Source organism: Myotis myotis, unplaced genomic scaffold (assembly GCF_014108235.1).
Source record: "Myotis myotis isolate mMyoMyo1 unplaced genomic scaffold, mMyoMyo1.p scaffold_m19_p_7, whole genome shotgun sequence".
NCBI classification, from domain to species: Eukaryota; Metazoa; Chordata; class Mammalia; order Chiroptera; family Vespertilionidae; genus Myotis; species Myotis myotis.
In genome coordinates, this window is record NW_023416379.1 from 82,631,612 (window position 1) to 82,656,678 (window position 25,067).

A 25,067-nucleotide genomic window follows, 5' to 3' on the forward strand; every position below is an offset into this window, starting at 1 on the left:
ATTTACTCACATACATTCCTGTTACCAGATATTTTCAGCAAACAGACATCTTTAAGCATCTTCATCTGCTTTTATCAAACCTTCCAAGTGGATCCTGCTGCTGTTGACAATTACAGCAGCCTGTTGGGGGTAAAGTATGGGGAGAGAAAAATAATCATGTATCCCTCAAAATTCAAAACACTTGAGTGGGCAAAATGTGCATTTGTATGGCATCAATGAAGGCCAAAAGAGTGAAATCATTTCCATAGACACTCTAAAATGAAGAATAACATAAACTCATCATATATGTATTAACTATTAACCAAATATTTTGTATTACTTAAAAGTTCCAAATTCTAGGTTTTTGTGGAATAGCTATTAAACTGATGAATACCTCTTTAAAATGTTAATTACATACATGTAAACATGTGATCTTAGGAAAATGCAGTTATGCATTTACTGGTAATATGGTCAAGAATCTCATGAAATCAAGTGTTGCTGACTTAACATGATTACTCCGACAATAGGAAGAAAACAACAAATGACTTAACCATGTGTGCCTAAATTTTTCTCTCTCCACCCCCTAAAAATCTCTGAATTCAATCAATACCTTTTTATTGGCTCCTGTTTGAATTGTACGAGAAACAGAGATGTAGCGGAGGGGACACAGGCACACACCCATACATTCAGACATATAGCCGCAGTAGGAGAGGCAGTGGGAAGATGGGGGTTGAAGATGTCTAGGTCCTCAGAGATCATTCTAGATGTTACTTCTGGATGTAACTGATGGAAATGAGGAGGGATGGGTAGTAGTGATGGTGGAAAGTCTGTTGGGGAGCCCAGTGTGAACACTGCATGAAAGGCAGCCATGAGCATCTCCAGAGAAATTAGTGAGCAATGCATGTAAAAGGAGGTAGAGTGCAGGTATGCAGTGAAATGCAAAGGTTAGGAAATGGAGTCAGATGGAGAGGTTCTTGCATATAGTACTAAGAATTTTAATTTTTATTGTGTGTAGAAAGGAGCAATTGAAGAGAAGAATATGGGCTGACATGCCCAGAATTGTCTGAAGATGACTGCTACTTGGTGGATTTCTGAGTGAGACAGGCCAGCTATATAAAATGTATTATACTTTTCAATCTTTTTTTTTTAAGTTTGTGTTATACTTTAACGCCTGAATAAACCTTTCCCAATCTTGAAATATGACAAATCAATTAAGACCAGAAAACAAAAATCCCAATAAATACTTCATATCTTCTCTCTTTCACCTGGCATAAATATAATGGCCCCCTTCAAGTCTATGCAATTTAAGATTCTAGAGTTTAATCACTTCACCTTATCAAGAAGTAGAAATCAAGAATCATGGGAAGTGAAGGAAACTGATTATAGTTAGGCTTTGTCAGAGTAGAACCCCAAATCTGATAAAGGTCTTTAGAAACCACACTATCCTTTATCCACATTATCTGGCATTTAATTATATATTTGTTTGGTAATCATTTTTAAGAGTCAATGTTTAACTGGGAAGAAGACAATAGCGCCCCCACCATTTGTTTTTATAACCACAGGTCCTGAGGGAATCTATTTTCATTAATGAAGAAAAACATACAAAACTATTTAAATTGTTAATAAATGGTTGTGCTTAAATCTTTGAAAATAACAGAACAGCATTTTTTTTTTTACATTTCTGAATGTTTACTTTTTCTTAGCAAAGTGAAAGAAATTTCAGACTAGTTTTATGATAAGTTCTTAAAATAATGAAGAGAAAATTAACTGATTCATGCAGTATGTAACTGTAATCAACATTTTTTGAGTACCTAACATCAAAGAAATGCTACTAATGAATAGTGATATATATTATATATATAAAACAAGACATAAAGACATAGTCCTACCCCTAGTCACAATAAAATATACATTTGGAGAACTTGATAAAGACACATTGTTCCTTACTAAAAGCAAATTTAGGAACTATTATCTCTTTATTTAGATATATATGCTAAGTCATTTATAAAGAATAAATAATTATATGACTAAAAGTAAGAATATATTTTTTTTCAACAAGAAAAAAATGATTTGGGAAGAGAAAAAATGTGGAGGTTAAGCAAAAGAAACAGATGTTAAGTGTTATCAATTCTGAAGTGAAGATAAAACCACATATTGAAGTAAGATAATAAGAATGTGAGATTGAAATGGTTAAGTCTTTTAGTATGAACACAAAATTACTGAACTTTTTATTCCTTTTTATTTACTTTTTATTATTTTGAAGAGGAGCAAGATGATTTTAAGTTGGTAAAAGTAAAGCAAAGTTCCAAAATACATGAATGAACATGATTTCCCTGGAAAAGTGTGAAGGTGATGGGCTTATATGTGTTAAATATACAGGATTTGGTCAGAGTATGAGGGTCTTAATGTTCAAACTAAAGCATGGTGTCTCCATTTTAAAATTTATGCTAAAGGCAACTGAAGTTAACATGAATAAGACAACAAATTCCATAAAGAAAAATCAGTACAATAGCTGTTAGTTGTAATTAGATCTGTATTTTTATCCTGGCTCTGCTACTAAGTAACTTACAAGCATGAACAACTCTAATTCTCTGAGCCTTAGTTTTCTAACATGTAAAATCAAAGAGTTAAACCAGATGGCCCCAGGAAGTCATTTCAAGTTAAAAAATTCCAATCACTCATGTTGAGTCCAGGTACCAAAGAGGAATCTTGGTACTTAAGCAGTGTTTTTACCCGAAAAACTGAAGGAGTGTTATTTATTTATTTATTTATTTATTTATTTATTTATTTATTTATAAAGCTAAATAAATATTTTTAGGGTACAGTTTCATATAGTTCTTCTGATCCAGTATAATAAGAAATTAATTCTTTACTTAATTTTAATTATTATAAAACATAAAATAACAAGTTCTCCAAGTGTTTCTAATGCAGAACACTTGGGAATGTAATTACATAGTATTATTTTAAATGTATTTAACAACTCGATTCATACAGATTGACAAATGCAGTGGGAAACTACACCACCTAAAGATTTCATGCAAACTGTACAGAAAAATCAGCAAATTAGTACATCACACGAAAATGTATTTTAGAGTACATTTCCCCTCTTCAATGGCAGTGATTGTGCATTAGTGCAATCACAGAGCACTTGTAAACCTTTTCAACAGCATCTAGGTCCATAACAATTGTTTGGTTAGCCTCAAGGTCAGGTTTCTTAGTTCTGGGCTTTCTGAGTTTTCCTATTTTGACAGTTACAACATTTACCCATAACTGTAGCCATCCATCCAGACATGCCCACTGTCTGGTGTTGGGGGAGCAGGTGGATACGGGTGAATCTGAAGAACTCTCTCATCTTTCTAAAATTAGAAAATGGACGTGATTGAGGGGTTGGAGGGAGATATAACTATATCCTAGGCAGTTATCACTTTTTGGCAGGAAGCTCTGTCAGACTGAGTAAGATTCAGGCTAGAGACAGCTTCAGTGTGATTTCTGAGTTCTGGCTCTCTCTCTTTCTAGAGTCCTCAGTGTTAGGGAAGGGGAAACAAGAGAGGGTACCAGTACATGTCAGAACTGGCTGACTTAACCTCAGCCTTGCTTTTAAATTGCCACTAAAGGGCTTATGATAACAAGATGCTTTATAAAAAGATCTATCCACCTGCACTTTAATCAAGTGAGTTGAATTTTTAATATATTGAAGTTTCTTGAGAGCTAGCAACAAATCCAGGTTGTAGCGGGACATGGGACAAAGTAAATACTCTGTTTTCATCAAGCTTCGGTCTGTGGCTGTCAGAAGCCCCCAGCAGGTGCGTGGAGTGCTGACCAGTTAACACAGGTCTAACTAACGACGGGGCGCTGACAGAAAGCAGCTTCTTTCCTTCAAATTCAAACATCCTACCACCTTGATTTTTTTCATCTTCCTGGCAAGAAAAGGTACATTAACGTCCTTCAACACTAGGGAAATTCAAAGTATTTATTCATGAATTTTCATCCACCTCTATGTAATGTACAGTATGTGCACGTTAACAACAACAGGAAAGTGAATTATCAAGTGTCAATTGGAAATACTGACATAACGGGTTAAATATATTTCTTCATCACTATGTATGTGTGTATTCTTCCCCATCCCTATTGTCTACTCCAGATCTGAGCTGCTGTCTCCCACTGGCACTTCTCCTGTTATTCTCTTCAGCACAGAACAATGTCTCAAAGGTCAGATCTCCCAAGGGAGGTGGTCAGGCTTGCATTCGTCTTTAGAAAGTGCTCTGCTGGGTCCACTGGTGGCCTGTTATCCACGCAGATTGCTTCTGAACAAAGAGGAGTCAAAGAGAACTCGGGCTTCCAGAGAAAAACAAAGTGCTGTCCCCTATAAATCACAGTCTCTGCAGTGGAAGGTGTCTTCCTAACGAGGTAGAAATAATAGGGGGGTGTTGCAGATGCCCATATTTCACTGATACTGAACACTGTCTCTTTAAGGGCTTAAAATGGATTGACTCCACTCATCTCTCTGATTTTTTCGTAAGTAAGCCAGAACACCAGTGACCAAGGGGTCTGCAAGATTAACCAAAGAAGTTAGTGCACATTTCAAAGTAATTCTGAATATTCTACATATATGTATAACATCTTTAAATGTCAAAGTCATTTTGACTCTACCTAGGCTAAAAGCAAATATTTTTATTTTGCCCTTGCAGAACACCTTATATAATGCACAAAATATTTTCATGTAGCATTATTTCTCACCGAACACTTTCCTGTCATATATTTTCTCTGAACAATTTATAGTTGATATCCCCGTTTTACAGACAAGGACACTGAGGCTTAGCAATCAAATGCCTAATAACATGTTGTGGATCTAGACTACAGGTTTCTGGCCTCCATCCCAGAGTTCTTTTTACTGCATGTAACTGCCTAAAGGCTCAGGCTGAGCATGTCTGAATTCCAGGCTGGCTCCTCTACATTTGGTGTATACGGAGATGACAAGGAGGCACTTAAAAGATTGAAAGTGAAGATGAAAAAATATCCTGAGAGGTCACAAAACCAACACCTAGGGTATCACAAAATGGGTGTAAAAATTCATGTTAAATAGAGAAGAGCTTCCAGCTCAGAAAGACTAGCTTGAATGACGTTATAACTGTGCCAAAAGGAATTACACATAAGGGGATGAGGGTTATTCAATAATAGTTATAAAATGCTAAAAGACACAGGGAAATCACAGAGTAAATATTGGAAGTAACCATTAGAGAAAGGGTGCCTTGGATCCCATTCCTGTATAGTTTGGTTCATAGGTGATGGGTAATGTTGATCAGAGAGAAACAATATCAAACTAGAGATATAAACTCAAGCAATTAGACTATAGAATGTATTTGGTTAGACAGTTTGTAAAGCAATATATATGTCAATGTGTTTGGAAATATTAATGTATATTTATAGACTGAGAATTTACTATAGAGTGGATTTAGGAGACCACATCTGGGTCAGTTCAATGTCTGAAGACAGACGCAAAATAATGCGAAGCTGTGATGGTATCATATTCTTGTGACAATAACAATGAAGTGAACCACGAATATAACTGTAGATGGAGCAAGGAGCAGAGGCCTTAGTTAAGAATAGACTATGCGTTCATTCCTAATTGCTCTGGTCATTAGACTTCTTCCTCAAGTTAGTGACATAGCAGCCAAACTATATGCAAACGAAATGTAGTATATTAATCAGGGATTGAGCGAAGTGAGGTCATATTGCCTCTGCCTGGTGGAAGGGATTGAGATTGAGTTCAGCTGGGTTTTGAACAGAAGTTAAAGAGGGAGACCACACAGCCAGACAACTTGGGTAGTATATAAATGGGGTACACTGAGCCTCTGTGCAGGTGTATATGTGGATAGTGCATATTTACTAGTTTTCTTCCTCACTGGCACAGCTGTACCACTGAAAAAAATCCAAGTATATATGCACCCATGTTGCTTGCTCTGCTCTACCAATTGCCATCACTCTTGGGAAAACAGCAGAGTCCTTCTCCTTGCCTATTACTGAGGAGCTGAATACATAAGAGCTCTTGAGTTGATAGTTACGGCTCTTCCTCATCAATATTCTGTGTTCAGCAAGCAATCTACTGATTGTAACTTGGCTCTCTTACTGCTTCGATGTAGGAGGAAGCACGCTGTCCAGAGGACCTCAGCATCTGAATCACTGGCTACGTGTGTTTCTCAATGTGACTGAGATGATACTGTGGTTCACTCATCAATTTCAAGGCCAATCTTCTTGGACGTACTCATGAGTAAGGTTTCTAAGATTAGGGTCATGCACTGTGTCAGTTCAACAGGCCAATGTCACCTTGGTGATCTCTGGTGGTTCACCAGCCTTTCTCTGGTAACAAGGCTCTATTGCTACACACCTTCTCTTTTCTTTTAAAACTTCTAAAACTAGCTGTAGGATCTTGAGACACTCAGTATACTGCATTATTCAGAGGCATGGGTTTAGAGTTGAGCAGTCAATTCCTAGCTTTGCCACACACTAGCAATATGAACTTGAGCAAGTTTCTTATACTTTGAGCCATGGTTGCCTCATCTGAAAAATGAGGTTAACACCTCCTGTTTTAATAGATTCTTGTAGGACTTTAAAAAATAATTAATGTGTGTAGAGAGCTGAGGTTAGAGACTGGCATATATTAAGTACTCATTTTGTTGTTGTTATCTATGTGGTCTCAGTATTTCTTTGTCCGTGGGTGTTCTTCTTGCCCCTCACTCCTCCTTACCCTGATTTTATTTGTCACCAATGGTCTCACCCAGCTTCATAGTCTCCCACACCAGAAACCTAGAAGTCCCATTTCCTCTTTCCTTCCCCCACCTTCTACCTATAATAAGTTACTAAGTCCTATAGAGTTAACCATAAGTGTCCCTAGAATGTTGTTTTCTCTCCATTTATACAATCATCTGCTGGTTATATCACTGCCAAAACTTCCTTTCCTGTATCTTAGTCTTAATTTATCTTATTCATTGCTGCCAAAGTAATCTTGTCCCCAAACAAATCCAAGCTCATTGCTCCCATGTTTAGCAGCTGCTTGCTAACCGCAGGATTACACTTAAACTACAGAACTTGGCCAACAAGGTCTTTCTCAGCTGAGTCCTTAAGTACTTCTCTAGAACTCTCTCCTACCACTGCCCTGTGAAGCCTGTTCTCCAGCCACAATGAATTTTCTGCAGTTCTCCCAACACTAGGCCCACATGTGACCTGATGCCCATGCTACCTTCCTTTGATACCCATGTTACTCTTGACAAATGCCTACTAATCCTTCAAAGCTTATATCAGCTATCACCTCTGTGAAGGCTTTTATGGTGTCCTAAACAGTTAAAGCCATTTTTACTCCACTAGTCATGTTCCCACAGTGTTTTGGCCATACCACTGGCAAAGCACTAATATAACCTCCTTAATAAGACGATGTCCTCTAGAGCCAGGCTGACTGACTTTAATGCCCCAACTCCACTGGTTAACCACCTGCCCTGTCCAAGGTATCCAAACGCTAAGTTTTTGTTTCCTCCTCTATAAAAGAGAGATATGATAGTAACCTGCTAAATAGATTGTTGGGAGAAGTCCGTGAGGTAAGCCATAAAAATGATTAGCACAGTACTGACTATACACCAAGTGATTTTGGTAATACTAGCTTTATTTCTGTACTTTTAAATATATATCTATCTTCTCTATCACAATGTAACCTCCTCTAGTACAAAAAGTAAACATCTTATCCCTTAGTGTTACCAGCACTTATAATAGTGCCTGGTTCATGCAGGCCAAATAAAAATCTTCCTTTCCAATAAGAAATACCCACAGATGTAAGATAATTTCAAGGTATAATCTAGACCAGTGGTTCTCAACCTTCCTAATGCCGCGACCCTTTAATACAGTTCCTCATGTTGTGGTGACCCCCAACCATAAAATTATTTTTGTTGCTACTTCATAACTGTAATTTTGCTACTGTTATGAATTGTAATGTAAATATCTGATATGCAGGATGTATTTTCATTGTTACAAATTGAACATAATTAAAGCACAGTGATTAATCACAAAAGCAATATGTAATTATATATGTGTTTTCCGATGGTCTTAGGCGACCCCTGTGAAAGGGTCGTTCGACCCCCAAAGGGGTCGCGACCCACAGGTTGAGAACCGCTGATCTAGACAAAGCAATGTTTTACAACTTGGGTACACTTTTGTATCAGATATTGGCAATGGCTTTGGCAGTTAATTTCATGTTAATAGGTAGATACCATCCCTGGGTGACATCATTTATTCCCAAAGCTTCGATAACCATCTAGATGTGGAGGGTGCTCAGATCTAAATCTCCATTCCCGTAGTCCAAGATCCAGACCAATATGTGAAGGTAATCATCTAGATATGTTTTCAGGCTTAACACATTTAAAACTAAACTTGTTATTCTACCACAAAATCTTCTTCCCGGTAATTTCCTAAATTCCCATTTAGGAAATTACATCATCTGTCAGGGTAGAATCTGTGAGTGAAGCTGGACTTTTGTCTTCTCCAGCCACATTTCTATCTTCTACATATTTTTAAAATTTATCTTCTCTTGTCCCCACTGTTATACTCTAGTCCGGGGGTGGGCAAACTTTTTGACTCAAGGGCCACAATGGGTTCTTAAACTGGACCGGAGGGCCGGAACAAAAGCATGGATGGAGTGTTTGTGTGAACTAATATAAATTCAAAGTAAACATCATTACATAAAAGGGTACGGTCTTTCTTTTTTTAGTTTTATTCATTTCAAGCGGGCCGTAGTTTGCCCACGGCTGCAGTCCGAGCCACCACTACCTTTCATCTATCACTACTCCTAGGCTTCTCCAGAACCACATGGCAGCAAGAATGCTCTTTTTAAAAACACACGTCATCCAGTTGGTGCCCTCACTCTTACGGATCACGGGGCCCTTTCCAGTCTGGTCCCTGCCCCTTTGGCCTCAGCCTGTGCTGCTGTCCTCCATATCCCTGGGCCTTGACCAATTGGTTTTCCTGCAGTTCCTTGAACTCATCACGTTCTCCATCCACTCCAACTATTCCCTCCACCTAAAATGATCCTTTCTGCCCTTTTCACTAGGGTAAGTACTACTCGTTCCTCATCTCTCAGTTCAAAAGTCCATTCTCCAAAAAAGTTTTCTTAATCTTTCAGCCTAGGCTACACTTACTTGCTATAAAGTCCCATAACACCATGCACTTTCTCCTACTCCCCATCACTTCTAGCTTCTTAGTCAATGCTTTCCTCGCTTAGACTAAAAGCTCCAGCACTAGGACAGGGGCCGGGAATCTTCCATTTGTCCCAAAGCCCCACTCTGAGTCCAGGGCTTGGCAAGGCATAGGCACTCAATTAATATTATATGGTGTAAATTATTGATTGTTTGAATTTCTAAACCCACAACTCAGCCATTCTTTCAAATATTTTCTAACTTATAAAATATTTGGGTACTTTGTTTTTAATATAGTTTTATGTTTCTTAAATAAGTATCTAATTCTAAAAAATAACATTTAAACCAAATAAAAATGACATAATGCTTTCTTACTAAGCAGAATTTTGTGATAATAAATATCAATGGGTAATGCAACATGTGCCATCAAACTAACAAATTTTGTTTGAAACATTAGCATTTCCGTAAGAATAATCTTCAGTATTAAATCAGTACATGTGTCCAAAATGACAGTATTTTGGCTAAATAGACTACTAAAGGCTTCACAATGCAGAAAAATCTATCCACTGGCTTTATAACAACAGAGTATCAATCTATTAATTTCTGTATATAACTGAATTATTTTACTTTAATCTACCAAAGAAGGTAATAGAATTCTGATGAGAAGTCAAAGATAACAAAAAGAAAGAACTGTGGTATGAGGGCAGGGCCATGCCAGAAGAGAAAAGGGAAACTACTTATAGATTAAAAGTAATTTAAGTACAAATAAAACAAAAACAACAGAAGGAAAGACCTAACTTTACCATTCGCAGCCAAGATGGTAGAAAGCCTTTATACAGACTCATGAACCCTTCTCCTTGGACAGCCTGAATCAAGCAGTCAGTGGATGACTTATACAAAAGTCCCCTGAAAAGGAAACAAGACAATTCTGTTAAATTTCTTGTGTATATAAATATAAATTAAAAATAGACTAAGGAAACTTGCTATAAGTTAAATATTTCCTGCTCGTTTAGAACAAATACTATTTGTGGTTCTGTATACAGTAAGTCCTCACTTAATGTTGATAGGTTCTGCGACTTCAAGCAAAATGGTGTATTCACAAAACCAATTCACCACAAGCTAATTGACAGAAACAAGAGTTAAATTCCTACGGCAGCTCATCAACATTATAAGGAAACACCATTGAATGAAATGACATTATTTGAAGACCTGCTGTATATAGATCACCTTTTTGAGTTTAAAGATATTTTTAAGGTTGACTCTTCTGATTCATCCCACCCTTGGTTTTATACTTAGAATTCACTCTACCTGATCTCTTCCAGAGAGAAAATACTGTTTTATGTCAGATCAAATTCTCCATGTTACCTGTAAGTCATAAGCTTCTGAAGAAAGTACTCTGTAAATTCTCAGCAGAGTATGTTTTCAAAACCTCCTTGAAAACAATAAAGTCACAATAAATATCTTTTGTCTAAATATGATTGTTAAATTAGCTCATTTCCCCAAAGGCACAGTACTTTTTCATCAGACAAAGAGCAAGTAATTGCATAAAAACAACTTCCTGGTTGAACACACAAACACACAAATACATTTCTATCAAGAATAAACAGGGAAGCGTCTTTAAAGATCAATGTTATTACAGACATTCAGACACATGGACACTGAAGACTTTCTACCTACCTTCCTTGCTTATCTCGTGGTTGATTCATTATTCGGCTTTTGATGACATCAGCTGGTGTTCCCAGAATAGAAGCTACCAGTCCAGAACAGAAACTATAAATACAAATAGATGAAATTGCATGATAATATGTATCAGTTTATAAATTTTAATAAAAGGGAATTTAACGTTTAGAAAGAATAGAATACTAAATAAATTACTATAATATCTTTCATAATAATGCTCTTTTAGCTTAAAATAAATGCTAAATTCATTAAAAAGGTAGAAAAAAGGAAAAACAAAAGAATGTTTTGGACAGCCTGAATCAAGCAGTCAGTGGATGACTTATACAAAAGTCCACTAAAAAGGAAACAAGACAATTATACATTGAAAACCTACTGGGGATAGGCAGAACAAGACGATGAGGTCCGCCCTTGAGGCACGTACACTCCACTGGTGGAGCGGCACAGGAAAAATGAGTAATGTCAGGTGCTGATAAGCACTATGAAGAATAAAATGGGGTAATGTGAAGGGAGCGCAGCAGAGAAGAAAGTGTCTATGCGAAGACCTGGAGGAGGAGCATTGCAAGCAGGAGGAAGGGCACAGTCAAAGCCCCGAGTCAGGAATACTCTTGTGTGTCAGAGGGGGAAAGCAACCACATGGCTGCATCCTCCTCAGGAGGGTCCATCCAGATGAAAGACCAAAGAAGCGGAGTTCAGCCCATGAAGGCCACTGAAGGAGTTTGATTTTATGCCAGGTATTCTCTCTCTGCGCATTATGCTCTAATGCTATCATTAAGTGTAGTTCTCTGTACTTACCACCATTATCCAATACCTCCATGCCTTTAATTCTTTCATTTGGAATGCCCCGCTCCCCATATAATTGGAAAATTCCCAGTTTTTCCTTCAATCTATGCTCAGGCACAAGGTCTAAGGAGTTTTTGCTTACCGCTCTCTCTTTACCCAACAAGGTTAATCACTCCTTGTTAAAGGTTTCTTGTCAACTACTCAAAAGTGACAAAATGGATGTCAACTGCACAGTAAGTCAAGAGTATGTAAATGAGTGACTGAAAAGTTAAGAAACCACTATAAGTTCGTGATGTGTACAGACATAAGGGAGATAACACAAGAACATAATCAAAATTTCATAAACAGACAACTCATTAACTACTTAAAGTTTTCCAAGAGAAAGGCATCTGACGAGAAGAGGGGTGGCTAACCTGATCACAGAGAACAGAGGCCCAAAGTCCAGAAGTTGGCAGCTGAGTCCACAGTATGGGATCATGGAAGCCTAGAGAGTAGCTTATGTTTGGCTAATGCAAAGCTAGAAAGGAACATTGTGTAAAATATTAAACAGCGACCTTAGGACGCAACTGCTGATGGCCTCATCCTCCTATCAAATTGTTTTGATGCCACAGTATGATCTGGCTGGATATCTTTAAAAAATAAATATTAAAAGAGAGCAAGTAATGTATTAAAAAGGCCTCAAGTACGATGACACCTAGAGTCAAAGTAAGAAGATAGGGCAATAACAGGAGATTTATTTTGTCAAGCTACTCGTAATGGGCATGGGTACTTTGCTATTGACCTTTATCACTCCTTGCTAGTAATAGCCCAAAATGAGGCCGAGGACACAGTGAAAGTGAAAATGGACAGAGGTGACTGGACGAGTCTTCTGTTCTCTCTAGGAGACCAATGGTTCTCTACAAAACTAGTTTAAAATATCCCATCAGCCCTGTGTCAGAATCAGCGATACTCTTCACGATCAACTAAATAACCATGCTCACATATAATCTTCACACAATGGAGACTGACCTTCTCAGTTTTACCTAATAGCCTCATGATTTTACAAAAACAAAAAAGGGGATTATCCTGGTCTTTCTGTTCTATACAATTTCCTGACCATTAATTCTACTCCCATCTTTCCTTTGCCTCTCCTATTAACATACCTTGTAACCTGCCTTCCCACCTCACCGGAAAATTTTGGAAGATCCAAATCCTGGCCACAGGCTTCTATGGCTCCTGCCCTACTCCAGGACTTCATTTTACCTTCACCATTTAAAAAGCTGTGCTAAAATATACATGACATACAGTTTGCCATTTTCACCATGTTTAAGTGCACAATTCAGAGCTTACACCATTTTTATTCTTCTTCATATTGAACTCCTTTTCCCCAGATGTTGATGGCTTGGGTAAAGCTCCCTGATTGTAGAGCTGCAGTCCCCTTCACGCATCCATGAGCATTCACAGCATCCACAACTTTCAGATCACACAGCACTACTTACCTACTTATATTTGCGTTCACAGTAAACAACTTTGAGCTGCCTCACATACTATACATACTCATGCAATGCACTTAAAAACCTGATCCAGTGGGTGGAGCTAAAAAATGAGCCAAATACCAATCATCCCATTTTCTCAAAACCTGAATTAGAGAAGAATAAAGCTAAGTTATTTCATATTAGGGCTAGAATATATACTGGCTGGAAATTTCAAGTCTTTCCAAAAAAGATATTATCTGGAAGGTATATCTGGGAGTCGTGTACATTAAACAGATTTACTCCTGCTGGGAAATCCATGAATCTTAGGTGAGAAGTGTGGGATTTCAAAGACTATCTGGTTAGAAAGATAAGGTAAAAAAAAAAACAACAAGAAACAGAGATGATATCACCGTGGGACTTTCGGAAAGACCTGACTAACCTGCTCCCACAGTACAGCATACACTGGTCCAGACAAGCATCTGGAAAGCTAAGTCAAGATGACTTGACTGGGTAGAAACTGGTGAAGAAGGTCTCATAGGCAGAGGGGACAGCACGCACAAAGATAGTGGAGGAAAGAAACGTATGAGTGAATACAGATATCACACACATGTTTATGGGGATGGAGGTAAAAGTGGAAGGAGCCCTAACATCCTGTGCTCTGTGAAGAGGCCAGAGAATGTATGGTGCAGACTGTGAACACACCTGGGTAAGAGTTTAGAATGAGAAAGAACAGTAAGCAAAGACATATAAAAAGATTGCCCTAGCAACACTAAAGACAGCGCTGATTTTAAAAGAGGAAGAATGAAGAAACACTACCCTAAGAATATTTAGTTAGGTTGAACCTGATTTAGGAATCATTTTATCTGTACCTATTATGTCTCCAAATATCATTGGTTTGGCACTATTAATATACTTTTGGGGTTGTCCAAATACCATAAAGGGTTCTAGAATTTGGAAACAAGATAAGGAGCTAAATAAAATCACTATAATGTTAAGGATATTAGACATCCATAAAATAACTCATTCTAATGGATATTTGAAATTGTTGCAGAGATAAAGGTACGTATTACTCCTCCCTAGAATGCTCTTCTTCCTGTCTCTTTTTATCAAAAGCACAGCCCTTCAAGACACGTATCTAATTCTAACCCCTCCAAGTGGTTATTACTTCTCCCTCCTCCGAACTCTACAGTAACTGTCATTTACTGTACAGTGTTTTTACGCTTTGTCTTGTTTTCTGTCTTGGTAAACATCCTGGGAAGGAGTTGGGTTTATGGTCTGTACTGACTACAAGGGCCCTGCACAGTGCCTTTAACACAGAAGTTGCTCAGACATATCTGCTCAACAAGCTGGTGAGCTGATCATTAGAATCTGACCCTGGCAGGGCCCCAACAAGGTGCAAATATTTGGGGAAGTTTAATCTACAACATTCTACAACTTCGTCTCTGTCTTCTCCATTTCAACTGCAACAAACTTTAAGAAAACTGCTTTTTATAAATATACTATCACCTTTCTCTAAGTGTGATATCCCTAGATTCCCAATCAAAAGAGAAAAAAAAGGTATGTCAAATATGGAAGAAAAGGTGATCTGGAGAAAAAAAAATAAAGTCTAAAACTAAAACAACCACTTACCTAGATAAACTGTGAGTCATGATATTGTCCTCAAGTGTTGTATTCAATACCAAGTAGTGTTTCACTGTATCATACGTGGTTAAATCTGGCAATAGAAAGAAAAAGAAGACAACTATTTATTTATTCAACAATAATGTCTTTGAATCTTAGAGAAGGTGTGGAGCAGAGAGAAGACCTTATAAATAATTTGGTCTTATATCTTTATTGTCACAATTTGCTTATTTTTGGAAATCCTTTTCACATGCCATACCAAAAAGTGAAAATGCTCTAGGGAACATTCTCAATTATAGTACAACATAAAAGAAGACTATTGTCAGTATATGTTATTTAAAAATAATAACATTTTTCATTTTTCCTGAGGTGAGTGCCAATAATTATTAAGGCTATTACGCTTCTCAGAATTCAATGAAGTTTCCATTACCTCCCATATTCACCAGCGCTGCTCTTTGTACATTGGGTACCCAGCCTGCCCAAAGCCCACGTATTCCTCCTTCAGCTAAGATTTTTGCAAATGCATGATGCACACCACGAAATCTAAGGGGAAATAATAATGAATGTAAAAGCTGCATGCATTCCTTTGTATGGAATGCAACTGGATAAGCTTGCCTATATAGCTGTTAATGATTTGGAGTAAAATAACATCTTAATCACTCAGAATTGTTAGAAATTAAAGCAATCCACAGAAATCTAATTTCCAGATAAACTTAAAAATCCTTTAAAAAAAGGCCAACATTTAATTAATCATTTTAATGGAAATCTTTATAAACTGTGTCAACCTCTTCTCAAATTTTTGAACACATTACAATTATTTTCTTGATATTTTACATAACCAGTGCACATATTAATTATAGGAGGGAACAGTAGTTATTGTACCTCTGGTTCATTTTACTACTTTGTGGGAGACCTACAAATTCTGTAATTTCGTCAAATAACAATGACCCTCACATAATCTTTTAAAGAAATATTTTTAGGCCAAAAAGTAAGAAGGACAACCTCATCATAAGAGGTTTAAAATAGAATACTTTGGCTTTATCAAAATTTACTATTTTATTCTTATTTTGCTTATTTTTCTTTACACAGATAAAAAAAATGGTACTGAACCATGGGCCACATCTGGAAACCTCTGGTATAAAATAAAGATCTGGATTTGATATAGTTGATATAGTTGGATTTGATATACCTGGAGTCAAATGCTACCTTTCCCACTTACTAGCTGTGCTGTGTGGCTTTTGCTCAGGACTTACACTTTCTGAGTCGCACTGAAAAGATAATATGACATTTATTAGGCATGCATAATTGCTACGATGCTACATGGGAGGTATGGTCATAAAGGGCTAATGTAGCTAAAATTTATTGTACACTTATTAAGCACCAGACTTTTTTTATACATATATGGTACATTTAATTTTTGAAAACTCTATGAAGTGTGTATTATTAACTCCAATTTACATCTGAGGAAACTAAAGCTTAGAGAGGTTAGGAAATTGACGAAGGTTACAGAGTTAAAATGTGGTAAAGGCTGGATTTGAATCCCAGGTTATCTGATCCCAACATTCATATTCTTTATAACAGTATTCAATGTTTTTTATTACTATAGCAAACCAAAAAGTTCCAACATTAAAGATGAGGGAAAAAATTGAGGCAATCAATTCAGATTATTTCTGGATCCTAATAATTAGTTCTCTCCCTATATATCCAACCAAGGCCACATCACTTCTCCCTGCTACTGAGTAATTAGACCTTGTTGCCAGATGACAAAATAGGCCCTGGGGTTCCGTGAACTACTTGGTTAAATCAGAGTGGTTTCCCTTTCTCCTCTGTGGTGCAGGCTCTTCCCCAGTCCAACCTCGTTTTCCACTGAGTCAGCTCAGGGAGCAGCAGAGCAGAGAGCAGTGGTCAGGAGCGAACTCCCCAAACTTCCTTAAACTTGGTGAAAAGAAGAGGAGCAGACTGGACAAGGAAGCAGGAACCACCTGCAAGGTCAACTTTGCTATTTCCCTTCTTTCGGGGAGAAAGGGAAGAAAGCTAAGCTTTTGGCACCTATGAGCCAGGCAGTCTCACTGTCAGGTAGACCTTCTGAGATGGCCCCTTGTAAAGTCAGAGAAGCAGAGACTAGAAATGTTAATTGACTTCAACAACACCAGGCCATGCTAAATCAGGATTCAGAGCAGGGCACATTTTAATGATCAAACTCTTTACTAGTATATTGCTGCCTGGGCTAGGAAAGGCAGCACACACATAATTTGTCTGGGTAGAGAACATGTGCACCTTTATCATGCAAAGAAAAGATCCACCTTAGCTCTCCTCTTAATGGATACAATTTCCAAATTAAGAGAGTCAAAATTACTGTCTTTACTGAATGCTGAAGTACAAAAATGCTTATGTCCATTAGGTAAATGTTCAAAATACGATGGTGGCAAAGGGGGACAGAAAGGTGTGCATTAATTAGCGAACCTACCGCAGTGGTTTTCCTTCGAGTTTCCTTTTTCCTTCCATTTGCATCTGAACCTTCACTAGATCTGTTGGGTTGGCTAAAAACTGGCCAACCACACCAGCAAACATCCCTCCAATCACTGATTTCCTGATTATACAAGGAGATACATTTTTAAAGATGACTATTAATTTCATAAGTTTTGTAGTAAACAGTACCATGCTGGTACAGCCCTTGCATATGACATTTAAGACAAAATGAGGAACAGACCCAAACAAATCAGAGGAAAGTGGATGATCTGTCTGTTTACAGAGGGCAAGGTTAAAGGACCACAGAGAGTTGAAATTCAAATAGTTTGCCCACGTTACATGTTGGTAGAGCAGGAATTTGGGCCCATCTCTGTCGTATTCTAAAGCCTAGGAATTCTCAGTAGAAAAAGGAATAGAGAATGTGCTCTAAAACAATTTTTAATATTAAAATATTAAATAATACATATACAATTTTATGTACATATATACATTTGTATACAAAGTGCAGTAAATGGTCAATTATTTGGACTTAAATTTTTAATATTTATTATTTTAAGCCTGTAACTTGAGGTGATTGCAGTACAATGCATAATTTTATGTAAATCTAATGGATAAAACATTAAAACCTTAGGGGCAATAGCATCTTATTTTCAAAACAAAACTTACCAAAGGGGATAATGCTGATCTTCATTTTTGCGAAACACAACTTCACGGAGATGTTCATATGTGACCATTCGACCTCCAGAGTACACTGTGTAAGAGAGAGCATGAAAAAAGTGGATCCAGCTGTATGTTTAATAAAATACGAGGACCTCTGACCTGGTCTGGTCGCCTCTCCAGCTGGCTCTTTTCCTCATGCAGCCTATGCCTCCGGCACATGGACTTCCTGGTGGCTCCCCTCATGGGCATGCCTTTTCCAGCCTCAGGCCTTCTCACCAGCTGGCTGATATTTCTTGCATGGATTCTCCCTTCTCTGCCTTGCTAACTCCTCCGATCTTCAAAACTCAACTCAGAGAACTACTTTTCCAGAAATATTCTCTGACCTTTGCTCCCGTGTTCTAGGCTGTCATGGCACCTGCTGCTTCCCCTGTGTTCCCACAGAACCACACAGGCACACATCTAATTCAGCATTTATCATACTGACTAGAGATGGACTTGATTTTCTTGCTCACCTTTTCATCAGACCATGAGGTTTTCATTACCCTATATGCCCTAGTACAGAGCTGGGTAAACAGTGGGCATTTTCATTCAATAAACATGTATAACTTTATTGGATAATTTATTATAGTATAGTCATTTTTCAGTCGTGTCAAATATATGAAATTAAGCTTAACTGTAAAACCATATATGGTGGTCAACAAATACACATGAAAAGAAGTGAAATTCAAAACAACAATGGGAAGCAAAGGAGAAAATATTTTTTTAAAGGATGAAAAGTAAAAATCATTAAAATCAGTACATGATATTCATATAGAGAATTTTTCTTGATATTTCTGGAAGTTTGATGAAATATTTCAAGATATTAAAAAATATACAAAGTACCAAACAATAACAGTCTCTATGCACATTTCTGGATAGTTCTTGATGAATACACTCTAACTTACTCATCTGAAAAACTGAAGCTTTAAAAATAATAAGATGGAAGTTACTGCTGGGCGGTTCTCTGACCAAGGGTCCCTTCAATAGTTGAGGAAACATGATGAATGTAGAGGAGAAAAATGCCACACTTGTCCTACCACTTTTTTTTTCCAATCCTCACCTGAGGATATTTTTTTCCATTGATTTTTTTTTTTATAGAGTGAAAGGGAAGTGCGGGGGGGGAGAGAGAGAGAGGGAGAGAGAGAGAGAGAGAGAGAGAGAGAGAGAGAGATCAATGTGCTCTCACATGGACTGGTTGCCTGCCGAATGTGCCCCCACCAGGGCCAGGGATTGAACCTACAACCGGGGTAACATGCCCTTGACCAGGGTGACTCTTCAGTACTTGGGCTGATGCTCCAACCACTGCTTAGGACTGTCCTGCCACCTTTTGAAGCCAAGTTTATGTTCCCCTGTCCACAAGCTGAAAACTCAACACCTCCTATCTTTGTGAGTGCCACTTGGGAAGCAGAGCAGAAAAGTGCTCTCATTGGCTGTAATGTGCTTATCACTATTTTCCTTTAAGAGTGACCAAAGGCCCACATAGCTAGCTAGTTAGGTAGCCTGGGAAACAGGCAACAAAAAGCACCTGCTTTGCATTTAATCTATTGCCGGAGTTGGACAGACAGTCATCCTTGCTTGCTGTCTTTTCAGAGTAGCCTGATTTCTAATGTATTGGTGAGATTTGGAATTGTGGTCAAATATATTTAATTTTCAAGAACCTAAACATTTTTAATTTTGTGTTTAAAGTTTCTATAATAGATAAATACATAAATTATGCTTTTTTTCTTAAACTTGAAAATAATTTATTAAGAAAATTTTGAAACATACAGAGAAGCTACTTCTCTGTATGTTTCAAAATGATATATAACTCCCTCAGTATCTATAATTCAGATTTATAAAGTGCTAATATTTTTGCCATATTTGCTTCATGTTATTTGTTTTTTCTTAATTATTTTAAAGTATATTACAGATATGATGACAGTTCATCCCTAAATAATTCTATATGTATTTCTAAAAATTGAGTGCAATAATTCCTTAATAACAATTGGTAGTTAATTTTGTTCTTCTTAAGAGACTATATATTCATTTATCACATTAGTAGAAAAAACTAACTGGTTTTTGGATAGAGCCAAACAGAAAAGCAGAGGAGACAAACACAGAAATCAAAACAAACTTACCAGCCAGAATCAAGATAAATACCTACGTGTCTGTAAATGGCAGGTGTCACTCCTTGCCAAAGCCTTAGAAAGCCTTCCTCTTGGACAATCCCGAGGGCTGTGCGCACCATGCCCCTGTAGGGAGTAGCTTCTCTTGCGCTGTCTCCCAGCCGAGCAAGGGCAGCTTCTCCTTGCATTTGGAGTCGAGTTTTTGTGAGATCGAGGGGAAAGGTTGCTAATACAAAAAAAATCCAAAATGAGGGGGAAACTCACAATAATCAGAGAAACAAACAATTCTAAAATCACAGGACTAATACTTCAGTCACAACATCAGTGATTCTCAAATTTTAGAGTACATTAGAATCAGCTATGGAAATCAGTTGATTCATAAGCGCTCCCAAATTTACAATCCACTGTTCCAGAGCACATCCCAATCACCAGGAGGAAAAGTGTCAAGCCTTGCGTTCTTTTTGTTCAGAAATTTCAGTCTAAAATCTATTTTTTGTCCTTAAGTTTTGCTTTCCAATGGTTATAATTTCAGGTATCCATATTGTGTAATGTCCTCTTGACTGTAATTGTGATTAAGATCTACTGTGACTTTTAGAATACTGTATAACTTATGCTAGGTTCTGAATGCCAGGTGAAGCTAAATTCTATAATTTCATAGATGATGTTCACACGCAGATAACTCACTAACTTGTTTGAGATACAGAAGATGCAATAAGGAGTTTATAATGTCATCTTCTGTATACGAGGATGGCATGCTCATTGGCCTTGTATTAAAGCACATACTGTTTTTCCAGCATTGACAATTTTTATGCATGGCCTCCTTACAAGTACCAACTGCCCTTGAAAATTATTTTTCTAATGATTACATTTTGAATTATAGGCCTTTTACCTTGAGACAGAGCAGCACTAGCTAGGCCAGAGTAGGAATATCAAGCTCATAACTTTATAAACACAATGTCCCAAATAACTGAGATGACCAGATTCAGTTAACTTCATGAACATTGCTAACATTACAGAAGTTTTTCAATGACTCCCACTTGATACAAAACCATAGCTATGTCCTTCCAAAAGAAAACAGAGTGAAGAGAATAATCAATCTTACCACTGGTCTTTGGAAAAATTTATATCTTGCCGATAGTTTCCCTTAAACAAGTAATTAACATATAGAGGATTCAAGCAATGCTTCATTGAAATATGAAATATGAAAAGTCTTAAGACATAGGATCCTCTATATGAGCATAGGTTATGACTCAAAACAAATCTGTTTTTTTTTGCTCGTTACTTAAATCATGCTCCAGGTTCTGATCCTAAATTGTTTTGCACCCAGAACCATCTCATGTTTTGATTCTCCCTCCTCCCATCCCAGCTTCCTCACAACTCTCCATGAATTTTTAACAGAAGAAATATTCCTTTACAAAAGCCTTTGGTCAGAGGGGGAAACATCAGTTTAAATAAATTTTAAAAAACCAACAAAACAAACAAAAGCAAAACAAAACAAAAGACCCACCTGGAAATATATCTAATCATTCAGCAATCTGCTTTTAAATTTAAAAAAAAGTTGATCAATTATATTTCAGTAAAAACAATGAATGAAAGTAATTCTCCATCAGTTTTGAGTGGACAGAGAAAAAAGAAGGTTCAAAGGGCAAGAGTGGAGGAGCACAAAGGGCGGAACAACAGAGAACGTGCTGGCTGGGCTGGAAATACAAACTAAGCTCATTGTAACAGGGCAAACATTTACAATTGATAACACACCAGAGCTGTTACTTTTTGTTTGTTTTAAATGGGCAACAAAATGAAAGGCTCATCACAGTGAAGGCTTCACAGGGAACGGCAGGCACTACTCACAAAATCCTTGGAAGAAACACCACCTGCTCCTGTGAGGGCATCCTCAGTCTGCGCTAGGTGGCCTTCCGTTTCCCTGACTTGCTTACACAGAGGTACCCGCTCATCTCTGTGCTCTTATGATACCTAACAATACCTTCATCATAAGAATGCAGGTCTCGCCACCAGCCTGGAAGGTCAGAATTGGGTCTTTTAAACTACATCTCCACAGTCTCTAGCATTGCAGTAATTATAATAATAGCACGATTATTGGGGGTCTTGCCTTGGATTTAGTATTTATTTATTTTTGACTTCTCAGAATCCTGCAAGGTAAACACAGTAGATGCGTTAAGCTCCAAGTGGCCAACTGGCAGATGCTGAGTAGAGGCTCAATTAAGTGTGACAGGTTAATAAGTTGGTTCCACAATTTGGACCCAAAAGACAATGATGTATCGAGGCTGTGTAAGAATATAAATCACAGGGACATACGTAATAGTTTCAATAGTAAAGATAAGTTTTTTTAAAAAAGAATATACATCCAAGAGATTATTTCAATAAGGACGAAAAGTGGATTTTGTTTTCCAAAAGGTCATCCTCACTAAAGGGAAAATGATGCCTTAAGGGGAATGACAACTCGTGAAGCTCCTGAAAGTACACGTTTGGGTACAACTGCACACCTCCGAGGGAGACGAAATTGGAAAGCAAAGACCTTAGTGACCCCCCGGTCCCTCCTCCACACAAAGCTGGCCTTGCCCGCACCCCGCCACATCTGCGGGACACGTGGGGAAGGACAGGGCGCAACCTCGCGGACTGCACACACCCGGGAACCGAGCCATCTGCTGGCCCTACCGCTCCTCCCCCCCCCCTCCCCCGCTCCCCCACTGCCACCCCTTTCCAGGGTGGCGCCACAACGACCGGCGGGAGAGGCCCAGGAGCGGGCGTCCGGGTACCTAGCTCGGCCACGGTGGCCGCGCAGCCCGACAGTACGAAGTTGCTCGCTCGGGGCCATCTCTGGACGAGCGGCAAAAGCCTCTCCTCATCCTCTGGGACCGACATTCAGCAGCAGGACAGGACGACAATGCACCCCTTCCGGCCGGCGCGGGCGCCACAGCTGGCGTGCCGCCTGGCCAGGGCGGCCTCTCCTTAACCGGCCAAGGGCGTGGCGGAGTCCGCGTCCCTCTCTGGCTTGGCCCCTCGAACCCGCGACCTTCCTAACAGCCCCAGGACGGAGTGATCCAGCGGACACTGAGAACAGATAAACAACGCGGAGCCCGCGAGGCTTCTGGGAAATGTAGTCCTCCGCACTCTGCGCCCCGCGTTCTCTGATTGGCCGCAATCTACGCGCTCGCTGGGCCCCGGTATCCATGGCAACAACGCGTGGGTTTTTTTCCCCCCTCTTGGCCACTCGAACCCGCCCTTCGACCTCGGTCCAGCTTCAGCACGACGAACCGGTTGGCCAAGACCTGGAAGAGAAGTGGGAGGGAGCGATGATGCAAAAGTCATCTAAACACTGGGGCGGGGAAAGGCGACTACAGTTAGAAAGGCAAAGGAAGCTGCAAAAGTTGCAGCAGGAAAGTTTGCGAGGTCCGGTGGGTGCTCCCGATTCGCAGAGGGAAGGAACAAGTGCCATGGCAGCAGGACTTTTCCTTCTTTGATTCTGGAAGGTGCTAGACAAAAACATGGAACTAATTTTCCCGTCAGTGCTTATAATCCTAGGTTGCGTTGCTCTTTTGTTATTCCTTCAACGGAAGAACTTGAGCGGACCCCCGTGCATCAGCGGCTGGATTCCTTGGATTGGAGCTGCATTTGAGTTTGGGAAAGCCCCTCTAGAGTTTATAGAGAAAGCAAGAATCAAGGTAAGAGGCCTTAGCAGGTGGGGTTATCGGAGAAGGTAATGTTTACTTTTTTATTTTCTTTCATTGGATCTCAAATGTAATGTTAGGACACGGGGAACATATCTGCTGCCCTCAATTAAAGGATCTAGTCATTTATGCATTCCTCAACCTACAGCTATGTCTTATGCATGGTTTTTAAAAACCAAATAGATTTCTATCAGTTATGAAGTACAATGCAGCTTGCAACTAACTGCCTTTTGGGAAGCAGACATTATGGGATGCAACCTATGATGAGTGCTAATTACTTCATCTTTAAAAAATCCTTTGTATACATATTAAGTAAATGCTTGCAGTAATTGGGAAAGACAAGTGTAATTTCAGTTTATGAAAACACATAGTAAATTAGTAGCCAAATAGGAGTTTGTTGTAAAAAAAAAAAATTGCTTACAAACTTGGTCTTTTTTTTTTTTTTTTTTAAATATATTTTATTGATTTTTTACAGAGAGGAAGGGAGAGAGATAGAGAGTCAGAAACATCGATGAGAGAGAAACATCGATCAGCTGCCTCCTGCACATCTCCTACTGGGGATATGCCTAAACTTGGTCTTTACAAATTTTGCTGGCCCCGTATTTTCGACTGCTGTTATTACTTACTGATGATGAAATCAGTTTTCCCTGGGCACTAAGAAGATTAGTGATGGTTGTTGTAGTAGATGGTTTTGTACTTTTTCAAATATAGTATATCTTGCAAAAAGAGTTTATAGAATACTGCCAACTTTTTTATTTATTTCAACCAGCGCTTCACTGAACATTCTGGGGGTGAGGGGCGGGGGTTGTGTATACATACATATAGTGTGTGTGTGTGTGTGTGTGTGTGTGTGTGTGTGTGTGTTGCTTTTTGCACCTAGCCGATTGTTTCCTCAGAATGAATTTCTAAAAATGGAAGTGCCTAAAGAACATGAACATTTACATTGCTTATGTTACCATTTTACCCTTGCAAAAGGATTTAACAGTATACACTTTTTCTTTTCTTTTGAGTGTAGGTAGGGAATTGCCTAGCTCCTCTTATCCTGGCCCACACAAGGAACCATAATTCTTGCTAGTCTAATAGATGCAAAACAGTATATTTAAAATAAATTCTCCTTTATTTCCTACTAGAGGCCCGGTGCACGAAATTTGTGCACAGGTGGGGTCCCTAGGCCTGGCTGGCAATCAGGGTAGATCGGGGCCTTCTGGCTGCTGGCTGGGGCCTTCCTCCCTTCATTCCCCACCACCTTGTGGTGGTCAATGCACGTCATAGAGAGCGATTGAACTCCCAGTCTCCCAGTCGAATTCCTGAGGGGACACTCTGCATATTAGCCTTTTATATATATATATATATACTAGAGGACTGGTGCACAAAACTCATGCACTCGTGGGGGTGTCCCTCAGCCTGGCCTGCGCCCTC

The 25,067-nt window shown here is 38.7% G+C and overlaps 2 protein-coding genes across 19 annotated transcripts in view; one reads left to right on the forward strand and one right to left on the reverse strand.

Annotated features, from left to right (window-relative positions):
• On the reverse strand, window positions 1–23,005 carry SLC25A27 (solute carrier family 25 member 27). Of its 13 annotated transcripts, none has more exons than XM_036316172.1 (11): window positions 21,944–21,964; window positions 21,470–21,497; window positions 19,997–20,188; window positions 17,825–17,909; window positions 17,157–17,279; window positions 15,943–15,957; window positions 15,120–15,232; window positions 14,699–14,783; window positions 10,833–10,925; window positions 9,959–10,061; window positions 2,790–3,335 (listed from the first exon to the last, which is right to left on the reverse strand). In XM_036316172.1, the coding sequence occupies exons 3-11, from the start codon at window positions 20,148–20,150 to the stop codon at window positions 3,240–3,242; spliced, it is 867 nt and encodes a 288-aa protein (XP_036172065.1). In that variant the 5' UTR covers window positions 20,151–20,188; window positions 21,470–21,497; window positions 21,944–21,964; the 3' UTR covers window positions 2,790–3,239. The 13 variants fall into 13 exon arrangements, 12 of the variants coding, with proteins under 12 accessions (XP_036172058.1, XP_036172054.1, XP_036172065.1 ...); XM_036316171.1 differs by lacking the exon at window positions 21,944–21,964 and adding an exon at window positions 22,070–22,110 and having other exon boundaries at window positions 2,791–3,335; XM_036316168.1 differs by lacking the exon at window positions 21,944–21,964 and adding an exon at window positions 22,070–22,110 and having other exon boundaries at window positions 2,792–3,335; window positions 20,001–20,188.
• The window catches only part of LOC118659779 (24-hydroxycholesterol 7-alpha-hydroxylase), a 77,559-nt gene continuing 75,175 nt past the window's right edge, over window positions 22,684–25,067 (forward strand). For 5 of the 6 annotated variants that reach the window (XR_004968702.1, XR_004968703.1, XM_036316157.1 and 2 more), the window contains exon 1: window positions 23,161–23,642. Coding sequence is in view for 4 of the 6 variants with exons in the window: in XM_036316157.1 (XP_036172050.1) it covers window positions 23,466–23,642 (177 nt within the window). In the remaining 2 variants the exon portion in view is untranslated. Of the gene's footprint in view, window positions 23,643–25,067 lie in introns of all 6 variants that reach the window. The other variant, XM_036316155.1, reaches the window with a different exon arrangement.